General features: G+C 37.2%; 2 protein-coding genes and 3 pseudogenes across 6 annotated transcripts; 3 read left to right on the plus strand and 2 right to left on the minus strand.

The window, feature by feature from the left end:
• Positions 1 to 1,340: 1,340 nt before the first annotated feature.
• LOC120185196 lies at positions 1,341 to 3,619 on the plus strand (annotated as a pseudogene).
• Positions 3,620 to 5,734: 2,115 nt separating this feature from the next.
• Positions 5,735 to 8,840, plus strand: LOC120185194 (annotated as a pseudogene).
• Positions 8,841 to 8,987: 147 nt separating this feature from the next.
• LOC120185197 lies at positions 8,988 to 10,436 on the minus strand (annotated as a pseudogene).
• A 1,785-nt stretch (positions 10,437 to 12,221) lies between these two features.
• Positions 12,222 to 13,996, minus strand: LOC120185193 (UDP-glycosyltransferase 74F2-like). The gene is given in 3 exon segments (XM_039189483.1): positions 12,222 to 12,416; positions 12,419 to 13,037; positions 13,317 to 13,996. Coding segments are annotated over 3 exon segments (1,398 nt in total). The 5' UTR covers positions 13,986 to 13,996; the 3' UTR covers positions 12,222 to 12,306.
• Positions 13,997 to 17,692: 3,696 nt separating this feature from the next.
• LOC120185199 (pre-mRNA-splicing factor CWC25 homolog) lies at positions 17,693 to 20,077 on the plus strand. 5 transcript variants are annotated; one of them, XM_039189488.1, is made up of 5 exons: positions 17,693 to 17,811; positions 17,904 to 18,211; positions 18,302 to 18,614; positions 18,797 to 19,777; positions 19,902 to 20,077. In XM_039189488.1, exons 2-4 carry the CDS (start codon positions 18,024 to 18,026, stop codon positions 19,754 to 19,756), a joined length of 1,461 nt encoding a protein of 486 aa, XP_039045419.1. In that variant the 5' UTR covers positions 17,693 to 17,811; positions 17,904 to 18,023; the 3' UTR covers positions 19,757 to 19,777; positions 19,902 to 20,077. The 5 variants fall into 5 exon arrangements, with proteins under 5 accessions (XP_039045419.1, XP_039045422.1, XP_039045418.1 ...); XM_039189491.1 differs by having other exon boundaries at positions 18,797 to 19,027; positions 19,265 to 20,077; XM_039189487.1 differs by having other exon boundaries at positions 18,797 to 20,077.
• The last annotated feature ends 2,209 nt before the right edge of the window (positions 20,078 to 22,286 follow it).

The following is a 22,286-nucleotide window of genomic DNA, read 5'->3' on the forward strand; positions in this document are numbered from 1 at the left end:
TTGGACTCTCTGGACTTGGACCTAAAAAACAGTATTAGTAAATAAAAATAATAATATATAACATAATAATTATATACATAATATTATAATATATAGTATATATATAGACTATATAATATATAATATAAAATAATATATATAATATATACACTATATAATATACTATATAAAATAATAGATAATATGGTATAATAAAAAGAGATTCCGAACAAAATGGGTGTATACAACTATGTCGTTGGTATGCTGGAACTCAACACAAGGTTGAATTGTTGAAGAACAGGTTTGGGTTTGATGATGCTTTCAATTACAACGAGGAGCCTGATCTTAATGCAGTTTTGACAACGTAAAGAACAAGTGTCTGTCAAATGAGTTTTAATTCAGTTCAAATTTTGATTTAGATAATTTTCAGTTCAAGTTGAACGGCTTTAGATTGTTGTTTTGTTGTTGATGATATCAATACCTTTCGAAAACGTCGTGGGCAAATAGACGCAGTGCTTCTCAACATGAAGTCCATGGTCGCATTGCTGTTTGCGGGATGATCTAGCAGTACAATCGACCTCAACCGGAAGGGATACACAACCTGATGTCTATCGTTTACAAGAGAGGTTCGAATTGAAGGGTTCGCGGTATTCTATTACTATCCGAAATACTCTTGGACTTTATGTTACCCTGCATAAGAGAAGGGAAGATAAAGTATGTGGAAGACATTGTTGACGGCTTGGAGAACGGCCCCTCTGCTTAGTTGGACTGTTCAATGGTCGCAATGTGGACAAACAAGTTGTAGTTTCTCCGCAATGAAAATTTCTTAAATTGCAAAATCATGTATGCTCTAATTTAGTTTTAAATATGTCGAATGATATTTGTTAACGAATATTGATTTCGATCGTCATATTCATCATTCTCGTTATATTGAATTATTTCATCAGTTTTCTGCTACAAAGAATAAGAAAAAAATATAAAATATTGTTCCTCCTTGAGATATTCTTCGCATCTATATCAAACGGCACGTCAAACATAATCGAAGACAATTTTATTATTGTCCATATCGTTGTCTCCTAACAATTTAATTTTGTATAGCACTACCATTACATGATGATGGGTTGCGAGGGACATTGGTCATTATTTTGGTCATCTCGGTTAAAAGAACCAGCATCATTGTTTTCTTATTTGAAAAATAATCCCTCAACTTTTTTTTCCTGTTTTAATTATGAATATATATTTATAAGACATGTTTTAATTATGAATATATATTTATAAGACATGTTTTAATTATGATAATTTCACGTGATAAAATCCTAGAAGCTGTCCTATAAAATATCTTCAACTTTATTGTATTCTTCCTTCCCTTCCTGGCTATAAGATCGCCTTGTATGTGCAAGCTTTTCCACATTGAATCTCTTAGCTCTTGAACCTTGATGCTTTTGTTTCAAGCAACAGCAATGGCTACTGAAGAACCGGTGACCAACAAGCAGGTGCTTCTCAAGAACCAGGTGAGTGCTGGTTTGCCCAAAGAATCAGACATGGAGATAAAGGAACCAGCATCCAATTGAAAGTACCCGGAGGATATTAAAACGCGATTTTAGTCAAGAATCTCTACTTGTCTTGTGATCCTTACATGAGGAATCGTATGAAGAAGCTCGATGGTTCGTATGCTGCGCCTTCCAGATTGACTCGGTGAGTTAGATGATCGCAACTTAAAAAAAACTCCCCTTTTCTCATTTTTTTAAAAAATATTTTGATCTGTTTCTTTTTTTTTTTAGTAGTAATCATTGCATACATGTTTTGATGTTGACTTTTCTGGGAATTCTTGAGTCGATTAGGAGCTTGCTGGCTAAATTAAGTTAATGTATAGAGCTGTAGATAATATGTTCGTTAAAATGTTCATTCACTTTGAAATAAGTCGTGCTCAAATGGAAATTTCGGATTATGATTTTTGGGATGTGGGTTCTTTCAGATTAAGTTCATTGACTGTGAATAAGTCATAACTGGAATCATGGATGATAGATTAGAACTGCAACAACAGTGAATTAGATGTTCAAGACTCAAGAACAATGCTTAGATATAAGGTACTTGAATGTTCAGTGTTTCTGGAGAATAAATCATAGTTCAATCCATGGGTGAATCACAGCTGTTTAGCACTAAACCTATAACATCAGTACTTAAAAACTGAGGTCTCTCACATGCTCCTGATCCAAATGGAATGAGGTTTCTGATACTAACATTTACTTTACCTTCAAATGTGACATTGCACAGCCTATATCGGGTTATGGAGTGGCTAAAGTTGTGGATTCGACTCATTCGGAGTACAAAAAGGGCGATCTCATTTGGGGGACTGGTTGGGAAGAGTATACTCTCATAACAGCGCCCGGTAGTTTGTTCAAAATTCAGCACAGAGGTGCCTCTTACCTACTACACCGGACTTCTTGGTAAGTTCATTTCTAATTTGTGAAGATAACATCAAACTATGCAGAAAGGAATGCCACTTACTAGGCAGGCACTTATTGAATGTATTGTCGTTTGTTACTTGAACTCGAGTTTGTATCGGATATGGGTTATGTGTGTGACACGGGTATATTCGTTTTTATAAGTTGTTCGTGTGTCACAAATTCACAATGTTAAAGAAAAACGAAAAGCCGGAGCAATATTGTCGTAGCCACTGGCATTAGCCTTATGCTCAACTAATTGCTCTTCAATCTGTCATTATAGGCATGGCTGGTATGACCGCTTATGCTGGTTTTTACGAGGTTTGCTCCCCTAAGAAAGGGGAGTATGTCTATGTATCGGCTGCATCTGGAGCAGTCGGTCAACTTGTCGGGCAATTCGCAAAACTCTTAGGCTGCTATGTTGTTGGAAGTGCTGGAAGCAAAGAGAAAGTGAGTTTTTGGTTTCGTCATTTCTTCCTTCTTTTTCCACCCTTTTTTCTCTAAATATTGTGATAACTTCTGTATCGAAGATTGATTTGCTGAAAAATAAGTTCGGGTTTGATGCGGCCTTCAACTACAAGGAAGAACCAGACTTGGATGCTGCTTTAAAAAGGTCAGTAATATTTTAGTATAATTTTGAAAAACTAGGCTAACCAATCTTCATCCAATAATCAGCAATTCCGCTAATTCTGTATGATTTTGCCAGGTGCTTTCCAGAAGGCATCGATATTTACTTTGAAAACGTGGGGGGGAAGATGCTCGATGCAGTGCTGGCAAACATTAGGGTCCATGGTCGTATTGCTGCGTGTGGAATGATCTCGCAGTACAACAATGAGCAGATGCGGTGCACAACCTGATGTATACCGTGCCGAAACGGGTTAGGATGCAAGGGTTCTCGTCGGCGATTTCTATCATCTTTATCCAAAGTATCTAGAAATGATTATACCTTACATCAAAGAAGGGAAGATAACGTATGTCGAAGACATAGCAGAAGGCCTTGAGAGCGCTCCGCAGCTCTCATCGGCCTCTTCACGGTCGCAATGTCGGGAAACAGTTAGTTGTAATTTCCCAGGATTGATGCAACCATACCGAACAACTATTCAGAGGTAATCTGTGTAAATTAGTTGTGTTTCTTATTAAATGTTAACATAAATAAGGAAATGTCTTGAGTAATCGTATTTCGTTAATTGTGCTTATGGATTGTATTTGATAATTACCATGTTTTCTGTTGTGGTTGAATAAAATAATCTATGATTCCAATAACTTGAAAATTCTTCGAATAAGTATAAGATAATATTTGTTCAAAGATAAACTCTCAACCACTTGACATTGAATACTTATACCACGAGTTGTTAATGAGTTAAAGACGGTTCAAGAGAGTAATGCCCGTGAAGCTTAGGTGAAGAGTTTGAAAATTAAGTGAATGAGCTCAAGGAGCTAATAATATGCAAGGGAGTAACGAGTGAATGAGGTACGCTTAAGACCTTTTTGAAAGGACTTAGATCAGGGGTGAAGCTTGTAGAGGAGCATGGTGATGTTTAGAGACTTTCAGAAACCACAGTTGTAAATGAGAAGCTGACCGAGCTTGGAAGGGCCAGGCCAACTAGCATGGAATCGTCCGAACCCAAGCCGAGGGAAAGAGCCAATGGTGGGGAGATTATTTGACATTGAATACTCATACTATTGACATTTATGATGCTCGAACCCGAAATCTCAAAAATTAATAACAATTCTTTTACTATCGAAGTTGATTGATTCATGCAACTTGATGTTATCATGCTATCAAGTTTTTGCATGCAATACATGGAAGCCAGATTTTAATGAAAATGATGAGTAACCTACATGAATTTGGGCAATTCCAGCGGCATTACCCTAAATCCAACGCTAATGTATAAGCAGTCAGATATGAGAATATAGGATGAAGAGAATCATGGAGCTACAGGCTAAAGCTACTGCAAGTTGGTCATGGAAGTTACTCGATAATAAACAAAGAATACTAGAAGTATATGTATAAGCAGTCAATTATCTTATAAAAAAATAAAATATAAAGTTTAAATCTTCATTTTTGAAATAAAATAATGCACTTTGAAATATTCAAACAATTTACAACTCAATGATAGCAACAATAAATAAAAGGGATGGGCTGAAGATGAAAGAAAAGGGGATAAGAATTCCACATGTTAGCTTAAACGTGGTTTGTGGGGATATACCAATCCCCATGAGACCGACATTCATGGAGTTTTTTTGCAATTCAATTATTGATTCCTCCATTTCTACTTTTTCCACTTCACATGTGGCCTACATTTATCTAAATTATAAATTTAATTCAAATAAGTACGGTCAAGAGTTTGAATCTTGACGTTTGTGCATGTAGCAAACTGGGTTGGGAAGATGATCCCCATAATAGATATCTACAAAACTCGATCTAGTTAATCGATCAACATATCGAATACCAATGATTAAGTAAAAAGAAAGATTATAAATTTAAATATATCAAATACAATATTTTATATCAATCATTAACCACCGTTTCCTCCTATATGAAGCCAAATCAATTAAAGCAATGAAAGAAACGTTAGCTAAAGCATACAAAAGTTGATACAAAAGTTGATGTTCAAAAAAAAATACAATTAATTTATTTATTAGACTTTTCTAAGAGTTGGAGTCTAACTAAGTAGTCTTGATTAAATTTTATCAAATTATTCAAATGTAATAAGTTTTGATTAGATCTAATTTATTAGTTTTTCTTTTAGGTTAGGTTTAAATTAAATTAGATTTGAATTTAAGATGATTTTTTTTTATTGAAGATACTATTATATTTTTTATATTTAAGAATAATTATTATAATGTTCATCTCTGTATATTTTTAACCTTCTATTTTATAAAAAAATTAAAAAAAAAGTCGAATTCAAAACGGATACTATCAAAATACATATCAAATAAGTGTCGAGTGAAAGAGTATACTATTCGAGCCCATTCTAACTAAAAGCTTAATCTAACTCAAACTATAATTATTCCTAATTTTAATTCTATAAAAATGTCATTAACTTGAATGGACTCAATCAAATTTCATACTCAATAGTTTTTCACAGTATTAGTTGATACTTGAGAATCAACTCGGATAGAAGGATAGTTCAAGTATTGAAATAGACAAAACAAAGGTACTAAAATGGGAAATAGTATAACGTAGGGGCTAAACCGAGTATTAACCCTTTTATGTTAACGAACGCCATTTTCGGTGGTTTTCAGTTGAAACATGAACGAAAGACAGAGTATAGATAAAAGCCAAAGCTTTGTTGTCCATTGTTCCTCCTTTTTCTCTTTCTCCATTATTTCCATGCGCTTCCTTCGGATCTAAAGTCATCTTCTTTCGCTTACCATCTCCTCCTCCATTCGCTCACCATCACCGTAACATCATTTTTCCTTCCCTTGTTTCCATTATCGAGAGCCCCCCAAGCTTAATTCTTTCTCTCCCTTTGTGGCTCTCGATCTTAACCGGAATAAAAAAGAAGAACCCTTTTCACCATTCTCTAGAAACTAGAAAAAGAAGATGAAGATGAAGATGGACAGCTTAGCGTCGCAGCTAAAACGGGGGATCTCCCGCCAATTCTCGACGGATTCGTTTAAACGGACCTTGAGCCGTCAGTTCACACGGCAGTCGTCGCTTGAACCGTGGAGGAACAACCGACGGTTCAGCTTCGGCCGGCAATCGTCGTTGGACCCCGTTCGGAGGAAAAGCTTCGGGGATGAGACGACGGTGCCGCTCAACCTCGACTCGACCATGCAGCTGCTGTTCATGGCCTGCGGAGGAGATGTTAAAGGGGTTGAGGATTTGTTGAACGAAGGGATTGATGTTAACAGTATCGATCTTGATGGACGTACTGCTTTGCATATCGCTGCTTGTGAAGGTCACGTTGACGTTGTCAAGCTTCTTCTTAAAGGAAAGTTAATATCGATGCCCGTGATCGTTGGGGTAGTACGGTATATTTCTCGTTTAATAATGTTCATTTCAGTTATATATTTTTTTATTTTACCCTCTCTCTCTCTATATATATATCTGATAAAATTTACCAGGCAGCTGCTGATGCTAAATACTATGGCAATGTAGAAGTGTATGAATTTTGAAGGCCCGAGGAGCCAAAGTTCCTGTAAGATATTACATTTTCTTCATTTCTTCCATGATGTATCATTTTTGTTTGTGATTAAATGATTTATGTAATTATGCATGTATGAAGATTGTTATTTACATATCTGTCTTGATATTAGAAACCAGGAAGACGCCAATGACAGTTGCTAACCCTCAAGAGGTGCCGGAGTACGAGCTTAATCCATCAGAGCTTCAAATTCGGAAGTCCGACAGTATAACAAAGGTATGGTCCGATCCGAAAGACCAGTCGGTCGGTTTGCAGATAGTATTCTGCATATCGTCCCGGCGTTTCTTAACGTTAGAGTCGATTACAGGTTACTCTGGCTTATTACAATTGGCAGGGATCATATCAAGTGGCAAAATGGAATGGCACCAGAGTTTCAGTCAAGATATTAGATAAGGACAGCTATTCCGACCCCGAGAGCATGTATGAACTTGTCTTGTTTTCTTTTAGCCCCAATTTGTTGCGGAGCCTAATGCATAACTATATTTGTATCTCTTCTCTTAACAGAAATGCTTTCAAGTATGAGCTAACTTTACTAGAAAAGGTTCGACATCCGAATGTGATTCAATTTGTCGGAGCTGTTACGCAGAACATTCCCATGATGATTGTTTCAGAGTATCATCTGAATGTAAGCATGTGTTTTTGCTATGTTGATCTGTCCATTTTAACATCACTAAGGTGATGATGATCTTCATTTCAGGGTGACTTGGGAAGCAAGCTTCGAAAGAAAGGGCGTTTATCGCCGTCAAAAGTTTTAAGATTTGCCTTCGACATTGCCAGGGGAATGAATTACCTTCATGAATTTAAACCAGACCCTATCATCCACTGCAGTTTACAGCCAAAGTAAGGGAACCACTACAGAAGTTAACAAAATGCCTGCAGAATTTTAAGGTGATGAACTGTCCTTTAATATTTGAAATTTTAAGGTGCCAGAAATATTTTGCTGGATAGTGGTGGTCAGTTGAAGATAGCCGGATTTGGTTTGTTGAGATTGTCAAAATTATCCGCCGACAAGGTGAAATTAGCACGTCCAGACGAACAACTCGATCCACCGAGTATGTGATAAGAAATCTTCCTTCTGGATTTTCGGTACATTCATTACAAGTACAATACATGTAGTCTTCCAGCTAACAGTTGAACTACTAACGAGTTGTTGTTTTTTTTTTATTGTAGATATATATATGGCACCAGAAATTCGGAAAAATATGATATTTGATCGAAGTGTCGATGCATATTCTTTCGGTGTTATGCTATATGAGGTACATGGTATCCCAAAGAGTTCCATTCCTTGTGAATACCGGGATTTTCCAGGGTATTGACTGCTTTTCTTATATGTTCCTATATGAATTCAGATGACTGAAGGGGGAGTGCCTTTTCGATCTAAGCCTGTCGAAGAGGAAGTGAAATTGATGCGTTTCGAACAACAGAGACCGCCACTCAAGACCAAATCGAAAAGTTATCCTCCGGAATTAAGAGAGTAAGTCTAGGAGCTAATAGATAGTCTCTCGTCTAACCAGGAAAAAGTGCAGTTATCTTGTATAATAAATACTACATGCTTACAAATATTCTAAGCTTTACTCCTATTACCATATATGAACAGGCTTATTGAAGAATGCTGGGATCCAGAACCTCTTGTAAGACCGACATTTTCGGAAATCATCGTACGATTAGACAAAATAGTTTCGGGTTGCACGAAACAAGGGTGGTGGAAAGACACTTTCAAGCTTCCTTGGTATGCTCTGATCACCGAAGTTTTCGTTCACCGGTAGTTTGTACTTGTTACATATGAATGAAATGTTATTTGGAGTACCATGACATATCATGAACTCAAAATTTCCCTTTCAAATACTATTATAATCTATGTTGCTTGGACTCGGGTTTAAGGCGATGGTGGTAGACTTGGATTTATCCAAGAAACATAAATCAGAGTCTGTTGAAGACCTCCATTGCTCCTACTCTTCCGAGTTCTGAGTTCTAATGCATTCTTATCTTTGCAGGAAATAAGGGGAAGGATCATTAACTCTGAAACCGGACAAAGATTTCAAGTTCGAGTTCAAGCTCGAATTTTGGAAGCTTCATCTTAAAGAATGTATGATGTAGTAATACTTTCCAGCAGAGTACAAAACCACGTTGTCATTGAAAGAAAATGATGAACTCCCCCTCCCTGTCTCTTCTTTTTTTTGGTCCCTTTCTTTTTTGTGTACAACAGCTTGCATAATCATCTTTCCAATGGAATTATTAATCCCAAGTCCTTGGATTATCACAATATGATCCCTTTAATTAAATTATACTTCAAGAGCCAATAATGCAAAGCTATAACATTTCATTATATACTCGAATCAACAATTCAACCCTAAGAAGTCCTATTAATCGAGTATACACGAAATTGATTAAAAATATAGTTATTGCAAAGCTAAGCATGGGGTTTGCATGTAAGTTGAGCTGTAAACTCAATTATGTTGTTGTCGGAGCTTCCATCTTCACTGATAGCCTGTGTTGCTAATTTCTTCCAAATCATTGCATTCTTCTTTAGTTCTTCACTTGAATCTCCTTCCATGACTTCCCTTATACATCTCTCTATCTCTTCTTTGCCGATGATTCCTTTTCCATCAACCTCGACTCTGATCCCCACTCGCCGTACATCCCACAATGAATTTAGCATTCGTCATTTGATCCGACCATTGCGGCAGCGCCACCATAGGCACCCCCAAGCTCAATGCTTCCATCGTCGAGTTCCAACCGCAGTGACTCATAAAGCACCCCACAGATTTATGACTCAGCACTTCCAGTTGAGGGCTCCATGAAACTACAAGCCCCTTCTCTGAAGTTTCTTCCATGAAGTTGGCCGGAATCTTTCTCTGTTCAGATACTCTGACGACCCATAATAAGTTTCTTCCGCTTCTCTTTAACCCATTGCTAACTCCTCCATTTGATCCCCTCCTGGGGCCGCCAAGCTTCCGAATGATACATAAAAGACTGAGCCGGTTTGCTTAGAGTTCAACCAGTTGGCACAAATGTCTAACTCGGGCTTGAATAAGTGAATGCCGTAACGTTATCGTCATCAACTCTGTAGTCTAGGTACTTGGATGGAACCGTGGGTCCGGTTGTCTTGATCGGCCTCTGGTACGCCATTCACTTTACAACCTGTTCGACTAAACTTAATAAGCTCTAGTGCAATTAAACCCATTAGATTATAAAGTGATCAGTAAGTACAGATTACCTCATTTTCCAAGCTTGTGAACGTATTAAAGAAAACCCAGTCGGCTTTCTTGAAGCTGGAGAATTGATTAGTGAAAAGGTCCGTTAATGTCGGATAAGCTTTTATGTCAGAAACTAAAGATGGAAAGTCGTGAGGACGAAGCAAAGGCAAGCCCGCCATGGACAGACAAGCCTCAACAATGGGAACCTTAAGCAACCCTTGGTGGAGATTGTAGTAGATACTACTGACAGCACAAGAAAAAGTGAAGAATTCAGCTCCATAAACGCCTTGCTGCTTAGCTATATCCAGCGCCCATGGTAAGACCGAGTCGTAAACGAGGCAACTCGCTGCGTTCTCAGACTTTGACATGCCGAGTCTAGCCATGATTTGTGGTAATCTCAAGGTGACAACGGCTTCGAGGCGGCCGAGGTAATCGTCGATGCTTTTCTCCATAACGCTATCGGCTCCGAGGTCGTCGAATACGGGCTCGAGCTTAACGGAACCGTTGGCTTTGATTTCCATGGGTATGTTGCCACAGAAGGTAACGAGTGAGATTTGGAGTCCTTTTGGAAGCCAGGCGTTTTACGAATTGTAGCATCGGGTTGATGTGGCCTTGAGTTGGGAAAGGCAATACCAGGACCTGGGTTCCCCTAACATTTTCTTATTCATATCAGATACTCAGCTCTTTCCCTCAATATATATAGCACGAGACAACTTCATTATCTTTATAATTATATCTTGTTTAACCAAGTTAATCTTTATTTTAAATAGTTAGGGGCTCTTTGTTTGTCTCTTAATAGAATCATTCAGCGCTGAATGCTGAACGCGTTTGTTTTGTACCTTTGAATGATTCAGTACTGACTGATTCAGCAAAACAGTGTTGAATGATTCAGCAAAGAAGTACGTTCTGAATCATTCAGAGCCAGTTATCAAACAACATGTCACATTCAAAGCCAAACTATTCAGAGCCTCTGAATCATTCAATATTTAAATCATTCGACGCTTAATCATTCTGAAGTAAACAAACAACCCCTTAATCTTTTAAAAATATTGATATTGAATTGACCATTTACTTATTGCCTAACTCTCCTCCCTAATCTCGTACTAATGCAGTTTAAATATCTTGTAATAACAAAAAAGCCTAGTTTGTATATTTTTTTTTTGTCTTTTTTATCAGTGACAACATTAATTTTATTATTGATTGTCGACCGTTAATATTTTTTATTGTATTTTTCTTTTTATATCGTATCTTTATTTTATTTTCTTTTATTTTTTATTTTCGGTAAGTCTGTCTGTATCAAACGTTTTCATCTGTTTTTATGACACGTTTTCTTATGTTTTTTGATATGTTTTTCGGTTCTTTGGCCGATTTTTAGTTTATCTTTTTCCAATGATTGATTTGACATCGTCACAACTGATTAAGATGATGCTTATATGATATCTTGTTGATCTTCTTTGCTTTGGATCTCGGATTGGATTTTGATACCCGATTTACGTTCATGGATAGCTTTTCAAGTCGCTCGAGTTTGATTTAGGTTTGTCGGTGGTCTTTCAATAGTTTGATCTACTTTTGAGTTTCGTTTGCATATGCGATCAGATTTATTTGTATCTATTTTTTGAGTTTCTTGATTAAATTTTTAATCTTTTCTTGTATGGTGTTTATGTGATCTTAAGTTGCTAGTTTTGTTTCAATGATTATAGGAAATTTCCTAATTATATGCTTAATTTATCATTGTCATTGTAAATCTTATATGCATGCATGATATCTATAAAATTATTTAAACTCGTGATCAAATTTAGTATCAACTAATCACTAGTTCAATTTAAAATTATTAAAACTTTTTTTTTCATTTAAACAATTAATTTATTATAATATATTTATCAAATAGTTTACTTAAAAGATTATATAAAATATTATCTTTCACTTGTATTGAGGTGTGATGAAATCTAGTTTAAGTTAATAGTATGTCCATAAAATTTCTTATAGAAAAATTATTCGAGTTAATCAATCATCTGTTGATCTAATATGATAAGACATTAAGTCACTTAATAAGATTGTTATGATATTGTGAATAAAAAACCGAGTTGAGAGGGTTGTTTCCAAACACCGGTGGAAGATCAGAGCAATTTGTTATTTGTTTGCTAAGGCTTGGCCAAGTATCGGAGAAACTGGCGATGGTGTAGTGGTGTTAATCGTCGATGTTGATATTAGAGCTTTCATCTTCAAATTATTTGTGTTGACAAGCTTATGTTTGAACTGCCTGTGATTAGGCTTTGAAGGTAAGCTCTTAAAGAATTGCAGCATTTGGTATAGGCAAATTTTGTGTTGGAAATGCAATTTTAGAATGAACACTGAAGGCTTAATGATTTTTATTGTTGTAGACAGGGCATCCCTCTTTTCTGTTCAAAAAACTACGAGTATCGGAAACGATGATTGCATAAGTCGAATGAACAAAGTTCCGGAATTACCATTTTATGATCGCTTATATCGAATGAATGAAGTTCCTGATCTACCATTTTAAGAGTACTAACCCTATTTACATTGTGCCAGTATTGTAGAAACAAATACATCAATGTTCTTGTCTGAACTTCCACCTTCAGACACTGCTTCAACCGCCAATTCCTTCCATTTCTGAGCATTTCTTTCATTGCTTTCCCTTTCTCCCCTTCCATAACCTGTCTAATGCAACCCTCAATTTCATCTCGGCTCACAATACCATCCTCTCCGACCGCAACTCGAACCCCAACCTTCCATACGTCCTCAACCAGCTTAGCATCTGTGGTTTGGTCTGTCCATTGTGGCATTGCCACCATCGGCACACCCAAACACAGAGCTTCGATCGTCGAGTTCCACCCACAATGCGTGAAAAAGCACCCCACGGCCTCGTGTGCAAGCACTTTGGTTTGGGGAATCCAGTTAGCTATCAAGGCTTTATCACCCATTTCTTCGGCAAACCAGTCCGGGACTTTGGCCATCTCCGATAATCGAACCACCCACAAGAAATCAAACCCCGTTTGCTTTAAACCCCTTGACAATTCTTCCATTTGGTCAATGGATAGGTTGGCCATGCTGCCAAACGAGACGTAAACGACTGATCTTGGTTTCTTGGAGGTCAGCCAATGAGTACTGGTGGAGTCTAGTTTGAACAGATTAAGGTCATAATCGTTGTCGTTTCTGAGTCTTTGATCTAAATACATGGAGGGGATTGTCGGTCCGATCGTTAACAGTGACGGAGTCATCACTTTCGACATCGAGTCAACAACCTGTTCAACCAGATGGATCAAGGTAAATCAACCAGACTTTGCAACTATTAATATTGCTTACATATTTGCTTACGACAAGCCTGAGAAGTACAATGCCAGTTCATAGAAAATAAAACGTCATCATCGGTTTGGCCTTAAGTGAGCTCGAACATTAAAACTGAAACTCAGTTGAGTTCGAGCAGAGCTTTACGCCTCGAATTTGAACTTGAGTTCAACTTTTTTCGGCTCGGTTTGATTAAACCTTCTTACCATATACTTAATGTGATTAAATTAACTAACCTCTTGTTCTAACTTGTAGAAGGTGTTGACTAGAATGAAATCAGCTTGGTCTGCATTAGAGAACTGACTCAACACCATCTCAAAATAAGACGGATACGAGCCAGCGACGTAGATGAACGATGGCATGTCTCGAAGCTCAAGCAACGGCAAACCGGGGATGGTGATCGGCACCGCAGATGACGAAACCGGAAGACTCAAAAGCCCATGGTGAGCATAGTAATATATGTAATCCACGGCACATGCCTGCGTGAAAAAAGCAGCCCCGACGATGCCAAACTGCTTGGCAACATCGAGAGCCCATGGAAGGAAAGCGTCATAGATTATGCAGTCGATGGGATGGGGTGAGTTTCTGTATTTTACGACGAGTTCGGTTAACGTTCTTGACCCGGCATCTCGCAACCGTACGAGGTAATCGCCCACGCTCTTGGCTTCCGAGAATCCACCTTCATCGCAGCCATCCGATATAGTGTCGAAATCGATCTCGGAGCCGATTAACTCGGGTTTCATGGTTTGGGAGATGAAGATGGTGGTGACAAAGGTTGCTTTGAGTCCTTTGGAGGATAAGCGCTTGGAGAATTGGAGCATTGGGTTAATATGGCCTTGGCTTGGGTAAGGAATGGCCAATACATGGACTCTGTTAGTAGCTTTATTCTCCATTTCCCTCCTCATGATATTCAATGATATTGGAATAAGATATTTATAAAGGAAACAATGAATAATCAATACATATAGTACCGAAAATTAATGTAGTCGGTTGAATATTAATTGCATTAGGTTCACCATTATTTTTGGAGGAGATCTAATTTATAATTTTCGTCTCTATTATATTTTTGTATCAATTTAACTCTCAAAATTATTTAATTGTATCATTCTATATCATTCTTCTAACTTAAAATCTTAAATTATAAACTCTAAATTAATACAAAAATAAGATAATGTGAAAATGATAAAATACATCTATTACATAGGCAAAAATTACCGTTTTGCCAATATTAATTAACCTCGCCATGTAATGAGTGATTTGTAAAGTTTTTGGCTAATTATCTTATTAGTCACTAAATTATTAGGTGTGTTCTATTTTAGTTATCAAACTAAAAATATTGTAAATTTAGTCACTAACCTTCCACTTTAGTTTCAATTTGATCATTGACCATTAAATTGAAAACCGAAGTCATTTTTTAATTAAAATAATCAAACATTTAGTCTTAACACTTACATATCCTATATAATTATTTTTAATTTTAAATAATTTAATAAATCTAGTCTTTATGTTCATAAATTCTATCAATTTAGATCTCTACACTTACTAGTTTACCCTTCACGTTGATAATGCCCATTAATTTGATCCTAATCTAAAATGTTATAATTATAAAAGTTCAAAAAGCATAAAAGTTAAAATAAACATAAAATTACTACAATATTTTAAAACTTCAAAAATCAATTTGGTCCTTTAATTTATTTCTATTTTGAAAGTTCTTTGTACTATTATATAATATTTTAAACCTATCACCCAAAACCTCATGGATCTTACAGACCTAAATCAAAACCCTAATTGATGTCCAACGCTATAATATCAAACTATCTCTTTAAACAGAATCCATATCCATCACAAAACCTATCACCAAACTGCACACAAAAATTAATTAGGAAAAAAGGACATGTTAGAAGAATGAAGATCTAGGAGCCTTCAAAAGAGAGAGGGGCTAAATGCATAATTATACCAATTAAAAATTGACTCCGTTATCAATTTAATGGTTAATGGTTAAATTGAAACTAAAGTATAACATTGGTGACTAAATTTACAAGATCTTTTAGTTTGATGACTGAAATAGAACACACCCGATAATCAAATGAGTAACATAGTAGTTTACCCTAAATTCTATGGTTAATTCTTAAATTATGATATTATTTTTAAAAATGGTTTACGTTTATTAAGCATGATGTATTGGTATATTATATACCGTGGCGGAGCCGCACCTTAGTGAGGATGAGCTGAAATCCGAATTTTCTTCGATTAGTTACTTATTTTATTGATTGTGTCCACTTGAAATTTTTTGTGTCCATCTTGAAATTTGGGTTGTCTTCGATTATTTACTTATTTTACGAATGATACCCACCCTAGAATTTTATTTGTACCTATCTCATTTAAAAATTTTATGTTGTTATCATATGTGTGCTCACCCTAAAAGATATTTCTGGAACTGCATTGATTATTTTAGACAATACTTTTGAATAGTCCCCAGTGGGGTGATCTTCAATCCCACGAAATTGGAATCGGATAAAGAAATCATGTGTCCAACCTTTACACCAAACAGCAATACCGTGTGGTCCATTTATATGATATTTGCTTGGTCCTATTTTGGCCATGCAATATATAACAATTTTTTTTTTTGAAATTTTTTAAAATTTCAAGTGATTGGGAAAGATATGTTTTTAACGAAAAAGTTAGAATTTTGTTTAACATCTTTATAATTCCGTCCATTTCCGTGCAATACCTTTCATTTGTGCTGCGACTACTGACTAGTCTAGTGCATCCCTCTATCTCATATCGGCTCACAATCCCATCCTGGTCGACCTTAACTCTAAACTCGACCTTCCAAACATCTTGGACCAGCTTACCAACCGTGGCTTGGTGGTTCTGGGATGGGATTGTCAACAATGGGGGATTCATCACTTCCGACACCGCCTGTGTGTGTAAATCAGTTGGAACCAACGAAAAAGACTAAAACAGTCAATTAATTGCTTACATATTTGCTTACGCTAAACTTGAAAATTGCATGCCACTTCCTACAACACAAGTTCTCATCATCTCCATCACTTCCGTCTATATTTTAAATTTCCTTTTACAAGTTAATCCAGCGCAAGTGATTCAACTTACACTCCCCAAGATACTCTGCTGCAGGTGTGAACCTTGAGGCCCCATAATTCCTACTATATTACGTACAACAACAAATAATAAACTCCAACTCTACCTTAAATAAATCCATTTTTTTTATCTCTAATTAACTTCCAATGTCCAAAATTGAAAACAGCTCAAGTTTAAGCCAACCTTTTAGACTTGAACTTCAAGTAACTCGAGATTTTAACCACTTGAACTTGGTTAGAAACCATATTATACGTAGTTAAAAGTAAACTAACTTTCCACTTGTAGAAGGTAGTTACAAGAATGAAACCGGCTTTGTCTGCATTAGAGAACTGATTCAACACTAACTCCAAATAAGATGGATATAAGCTAGCGGCATGGATGAGCGACTAAATGTCTCGAGGCTCATGTAACGGCAAACCGGGGATACCGACGACAAAACCTGAGGACTCAAAAGCCCATGTGAGCATTGTAAAATATGTAATTCACGGCACATACATGCGTAAAAACCGGCTCCGATGATGCCGAATTACTTGGCAACATTGAGAGCCCATGGAAGGAAAGCGTAGTATATTGTGCAGTCAATGGGATGGGGTGAGTTTTGGTACTGTATGACGAGTTTGGTCCGTCCAACCACTTCAGGAATAGTAATAACTTTCCCAGGAAAGAGCCTTTGGTTCCTCGCCTTCCATATCATTGCTATATGATAGTTCCAAGCCAACTTCAGCACCCAAGCTCGAAACGACTTACCCTTCAAATTCCTACAAGCCCATCGGAGTTCACCCTCCCAGCTCATAACCGCCCTATTAACCTGGCAAAGGTCAAGGATATCCTGCTAAACCAAGCGAGACATCTCGCATTCAAAGAACAAATGATCTCTAGTTTCCTCATTATTCGCACATAGACCACAACCACCTTCAATGTCAAGGCCAAAGGAAATAAGTCTACTTCTAGTAGGCAACCTATTCAACACGGCCATCCAAGCAATGAGTTTTAGAGATATGTCCCAGATGCCAGATCAAACGCTCCCAAGGAACCTTTTACTTCTTATTCCGATTCTCCCTACATATCATCGATAACGACGGAAGAGTCAATAACCCTTGCACGGAACCCGCCTTGCCCCTAAGATGCAACAATGATCTCCAAGTCCAACTACAATGTTGAGGACAAGAGAGGTTCCAAAAGGAATTGTTCTTGATAATGTAAGAATGAATCCAAGCAACCCAAATTGAGCTATCCTTCAACAAAACCTTTCTAATAAGGGACAAAAAAACAACACAAAACCCTGTTAATGTGCACCCAGAGTATTTCTAATATTGTACCGCTCTATTTATATTTGTTTTATTTAGAAGCTTGTTTAAAAATATTTTATCATATTAAAGTTATTTGGATTATTTTAATTATAGTTGTAATTGTTTTCATGTAACACTATTTAATTATGTGATTAAATTTAATAAAAAATAATTATTTTATTGTTAAAATATGTGTAGGAGTTGGGCCTGGTGAACATGAATTGGCCTGACCCGAGCAAGTTGGATGGATAGTCCAAGTTTAAATTCGATTGATATTCCTTCTAATTTCTTTACTCATCGAATTTGTTTCCATAATTCTCCTTTCGACGGCTTCAATTGGGTATGTTTTTTTCCCTCTCAGCTCTACACTTCAATATATTTTCAATGGTTTTAGGGTTAATTGCACCATTTGTTCAAGTTGTTATTTGCTAGGGTTACGTTCAACTTTCTTCAATCTTATACAGGATCTGATTATAGGAGATTTAAATTAGGCGTATTCGAGGAGCGGGTAATTGATTTGGCTGATTTTAGCATCCCGAATCTGAAAACAGAATGGCGTTGAAGTTTCTGAACAAGAAAGGATGGCATACTGGAAGTTTGAGGAACATCGAAAACGTGTGGAAAGCGGAACAAAAGCATGAGGCTGAGCAGAAGAAATTGGAAGAGCTTCGCAAGCAGATTCATGAGGAGAGGGAACGCTCAGAGTTTCGTCTTCTCCAGGAACAAGCCGGCCTTGTCCCGTGCGTCCATTTCCCTGGTTTTCCCCGTTTTATCTTTCGAAATTAGGGTTAGGGTTTTAGTTTGAATTATTTTTTAATCCAATTCTGCAGGAAGCAGGAGAGGTTGGATTTCCTTTACGATTCTGGGCTTGCGGTTGGGAAAGGCGCCAGTAGCTCCGCAGCTGGAGGCAGCGGTGAAGGTTTTAAGGCTCTTGAAGAGGCTCTCCCTTCGTCTAAGGCTACGGATTCCTCAGCCAACCAGTCTTCTGCGCCGGGTGCCTTGTTCGAGGACAAGCCTCACTCGGCCAATGATGCCTGGCGCAAGCTCCATTCGGATCCCTTGCTTATGATTCGCCAGCGCGAGCAAGATGCCCTTGCCCGCATCAAGAACAACCCCGTCCAAATGGCAATGATTCGTAAATCAGTATGTTATCTATCTACTCTATTTCTCTAGCAGATTAAGTAGGGGTAGGGAATATGATTATATATTAAGTAGCGGTAGGGAACCCATCAATAGTTGCAATTACTTTTTGTATTGTATAATTCAATGAGATTAACCATTGCAATTACTAATCAGACTTCTGTTTCCGATTAATGGTTTAACAGGTTGTAGAAAAGAAGAAAAAGGAAAAATCCCCCGATCATAAGGAACACCGTAAGAAGCACCGGCAAAGTAGTTCCAAGCATAAAAAACATTCATCACGTCTTTCAGATTCTGAAGATCACATTTCTAAGGAGGACAAAAGAAATAGAGATCACCATCGCAAGAGGTCAGATAAAGAGGGCTGCTATCGCAGAACTGAGTCAGACTCAGAAGATGAATTGAAGGAAGCAGAAAGCCGAGAGAGGAGTTTCCACGGGAAGAAATATAGATATGAGGATCAAGATGATGTTAAGAGGAACCATGACAAATCTAAGCGTGATAAATATTCTACTCAAGCTCCACGAAGTCTTGATGCTGATAAAAATCATGAAAAAGTTGGACCAGCTTCTGACCATCTCAAGACGTCAGATAAAGAGGGCAACTATCGCAGAATTGAGTCAGACTCAGAAGATGAATTGAAGGAAGCAGAGAGTCGAGAGAAGAATCGCCGCAGGCAGAAATACAAATATGATGATCGTGATGATATTAAAAGGAACCATGATAAGTCTAAGCACAGTAAATATTCTTCTCAAGCTCCACGAAGGATTGAAGCAGATAAAAATCAAGAGAAAGATGGACCATCTTCTGACCATAGAGACATTGCAACTCGGGATAACAGACGCCGGGGTGGCACCTCTAAACTTTCTGAAGAGGAGAGAGCTGCCAGGCTTCGTGAGATGCTAGAGGATGCTGAGTTGCATGAAGAGCAAAGATGGAAGCGGTTGAAAAAGGCCGAGGAGAACGATACCCGAGAGGCTACAGTGTCCAGCACATCTATTGGCAGAAACTTCTTGGATGCTGCTCATAAAAGCATTTACGGTGCCGAGAAGGGAGGAAGTTCAACAATAGAAGAGAGTGTCCGTCGCAGAGCACATTATTCACAAGGCCGTTATGAATCAGAAAGAAACGCTTTTAGACGATGATGATATTCCTGATAAATCCAGGTATGCACTCCAGCAACTCTATTCATAGGCATGCATGGTTCATGCTATTGTTGATAGTGAATAGTAAGCCGAAATAGAGGTTTTTGGTCAAAAACTGAATTGTAATTATATGTTCAATTTTCAGCTCTCAGCGAGGTTTGAGTTCTTGTTGCACCATTGATTCTGCATGGACCAACATGCTGGTTATGGTCTCACGCGAGGACTAATGCATGAAACAATATCTTTCAGTGGAAGCTTATGTGAACGACTGGTATGTAATTACCCTTAATGTTCAATTATTCAATCGTATGTTTTGGACAAGTTTGAGTTGTGATTTCACAACATTTCCTTTGAAAATCATAGTGCGTCTCAGCAAGGTCCAGAGAGTAAGACTTGAGCGTTATTTTGCTACTCTTTTATCTTAATCGGCCACCTTGCTTTTTTTTTTGTTTGGATGCTTTGGATTTCATGTTTCATCTATGATAATGTAAGTTCTTTGGCTCATTACCATAAGGAAAAAGTTCGGTTGTTTATAGATCGGATAATTTAGAGAGTAACGGTGTACATGTTCGATGTACTTATTGTATACAGTCAATGATCTGGCAAGGACACATCAAAAATGAATTTAAATGACTTTTTTTTGGTAGTCTGGGTGATTACAAAGTAAAATATGTTCATGATCTTTTTTAATCATTGATAATGTACTCATATACCGTACACATAATTATTTGAACTCAAGATTTCATGGGATAAGTTTGAAAGAATGATAAAGAATATTCAGGCCAAATCAAAGGGATCGAAATATAAAAAACGGAAAATAACAAACCCCTAACAATGAAATCTATTAAATTGAGTGGACAGTAGGGTTGCACATAATTCGGATTTCAATCCGATCTGGATCGGTTTTTATCCGATCCGGATCGGTTTTTATCCGATCCGGTTTTTTCCCATAGAAAAAAAACCGGTTTATAAAATAACCGGTTCGGTTTCTAACCGGTTTGGAGGGCCGAATATCTTAACCGGTGTAACCGGTTTCGGTTTTAAAAAAACCGGTTTTTTTAAAAAACCGGTTATAAAAAAACCGATTTTAATATTCCATATTGCTCATAGGGAACCGATTCCCTCCAAGGGGGTACCGATTCCTCACTGAATGGTTTGGTTCCGAGATTTCCAGAATGCTCGGAGGGAACCGATTCCCCCTATTCAACGGTCGAAATATTTGAATTTTACACTTAGGGAACCGATTCCCTATGAGAGGGTACCGATTCCCCCACGCTCTAAGCATTTTTATTAAATGTTTTCACACTTAAACGGCTATATTATCTTCATTAATTATCACTAACGTTCAGAAGTGATTCAAGGTGTATTTAAGCAAGCTTAGAAGTCATTGATCAAAGACAAGAAACATCAAGCAACTAGAATCAAGAGAGAATAAAAGAGAAAGCATCAAACCTCAAGTTCGATAAATTCAAATACTTAATTGAAATACTTAATTAACTCAACATAATTGAAATACTTAAATACTTCCAAGTTTGATAAATTCAAATACTTAAAAACTTCGAAGTTCGATAAATTCAAATACTTAAAAACTTCAAGTTCGATAATTGAAACAAAGTTTACGATAATTGAAATAAAGTTATAAAATAAACTACATTGCCATCTCTTCTTCATCATCTTCGCCTTCTTCGTTTGGAGGGGATATTCCAAGTTCGACTTCTTCAATGTGTAAGTTTGCTTCCAAATCGGCATCAATTGCATCTTCTAGGGTGGTGATATGTTGCTTACGAGCCGCTCCATCCAAATAATCCTTTAAACAAATGCATACTTCCACCGACTCGGGACTTAGTCTTGATCTCCGTTGTGATATAACCCTGCCACTAACAGAAAAAGCGGATTCCGAAGCTACCGTAGAAGCTTGGACGGTTAGTAAATCACGGGCCATGGCGGCTAGAATCGGAAATTGTGCTTCCTTTTCTTTCCACCAAGCCAAAATATCCAAACTTTCAAACTCTTCAAATGTCATTTTTGATAGAAAATCGCATGACATGTAATTTCCCAACTCGCTACTTGGGGTGGTAGTACGTGATCGTTTGGATTGGGAATTTACAAGAGTGTTAAAAAGATTCAAATTTATGTTACTTGGACGTCTACTAGATGATTCCGCATTCATTCTCATTTGATCGTGTATTACACTACTTGATATGTATTTAGTTAAATAAATTGCAAACATGTCTCGAAAACATTTGTTAAAATAATTTATTTGGTTTTGGACAAAGTTGGGTTCATCATCGGTTAGATTAAAAGCAAACGCAATTTGTTCAATTAGTGTTTCAACCCCACCAACATTTAACGTTGGGTTTAAAGCGGCGGCACAAGTAAAAATGGGGGGAATCTCCTTAAAATATTTTAAAAGTTTTTCCTTCATTGCAAAGCCAATTTCTTGAAAAACTTCGGTTTCAAATTCAAAGTCATTTAGTCGGGTAGCCAACAAAAATATTTGATTAAGAACCAACGGGCTAGTAGGGTAATA

This window comes from Hibiscus syriacus, unplaced genomic scaffold (assembly GCF_006381635.1).
Source record: "Hibiscus syriacus cultivar Baekdansim isolate YM2019G1 unplaced genomic scaffold, ASM638163v2 tig00113002_pilon, whole genome shotgun sequence".
NCBI lineage: Eukaryota > Viridiplantae > Streptophyta > Magnoliopsida > Malvales > Malvaceae > Hibiscus > Hibiscus syriacus.

Excerpts from the sequence above, each read along its gene's own strand:
- LOC120185199 (XM_039189487.1), top strand. The coding sequence starts at position 18,024 with ATGGCGTTGAAGTTTCTGAACAAGAAAGGATGGCATACTGGAAGTTTG. Across the intron at positions 18,212-18,301 it reads GAACAAGCCGGCCTTGTCCC|GAAGCAGGAGAGGTTGGATT; the intron begins GTGCGTCCATTT and ends CCAATTCTGCAG. Across the intron at positions 18,615-18,796 it reads TGGCAATGATTCGTAAATCA|GTTGTAGAAAAGAAGAAAAA; the intron begins GTATGTTATCTA and ends ATGGTTTAACAG.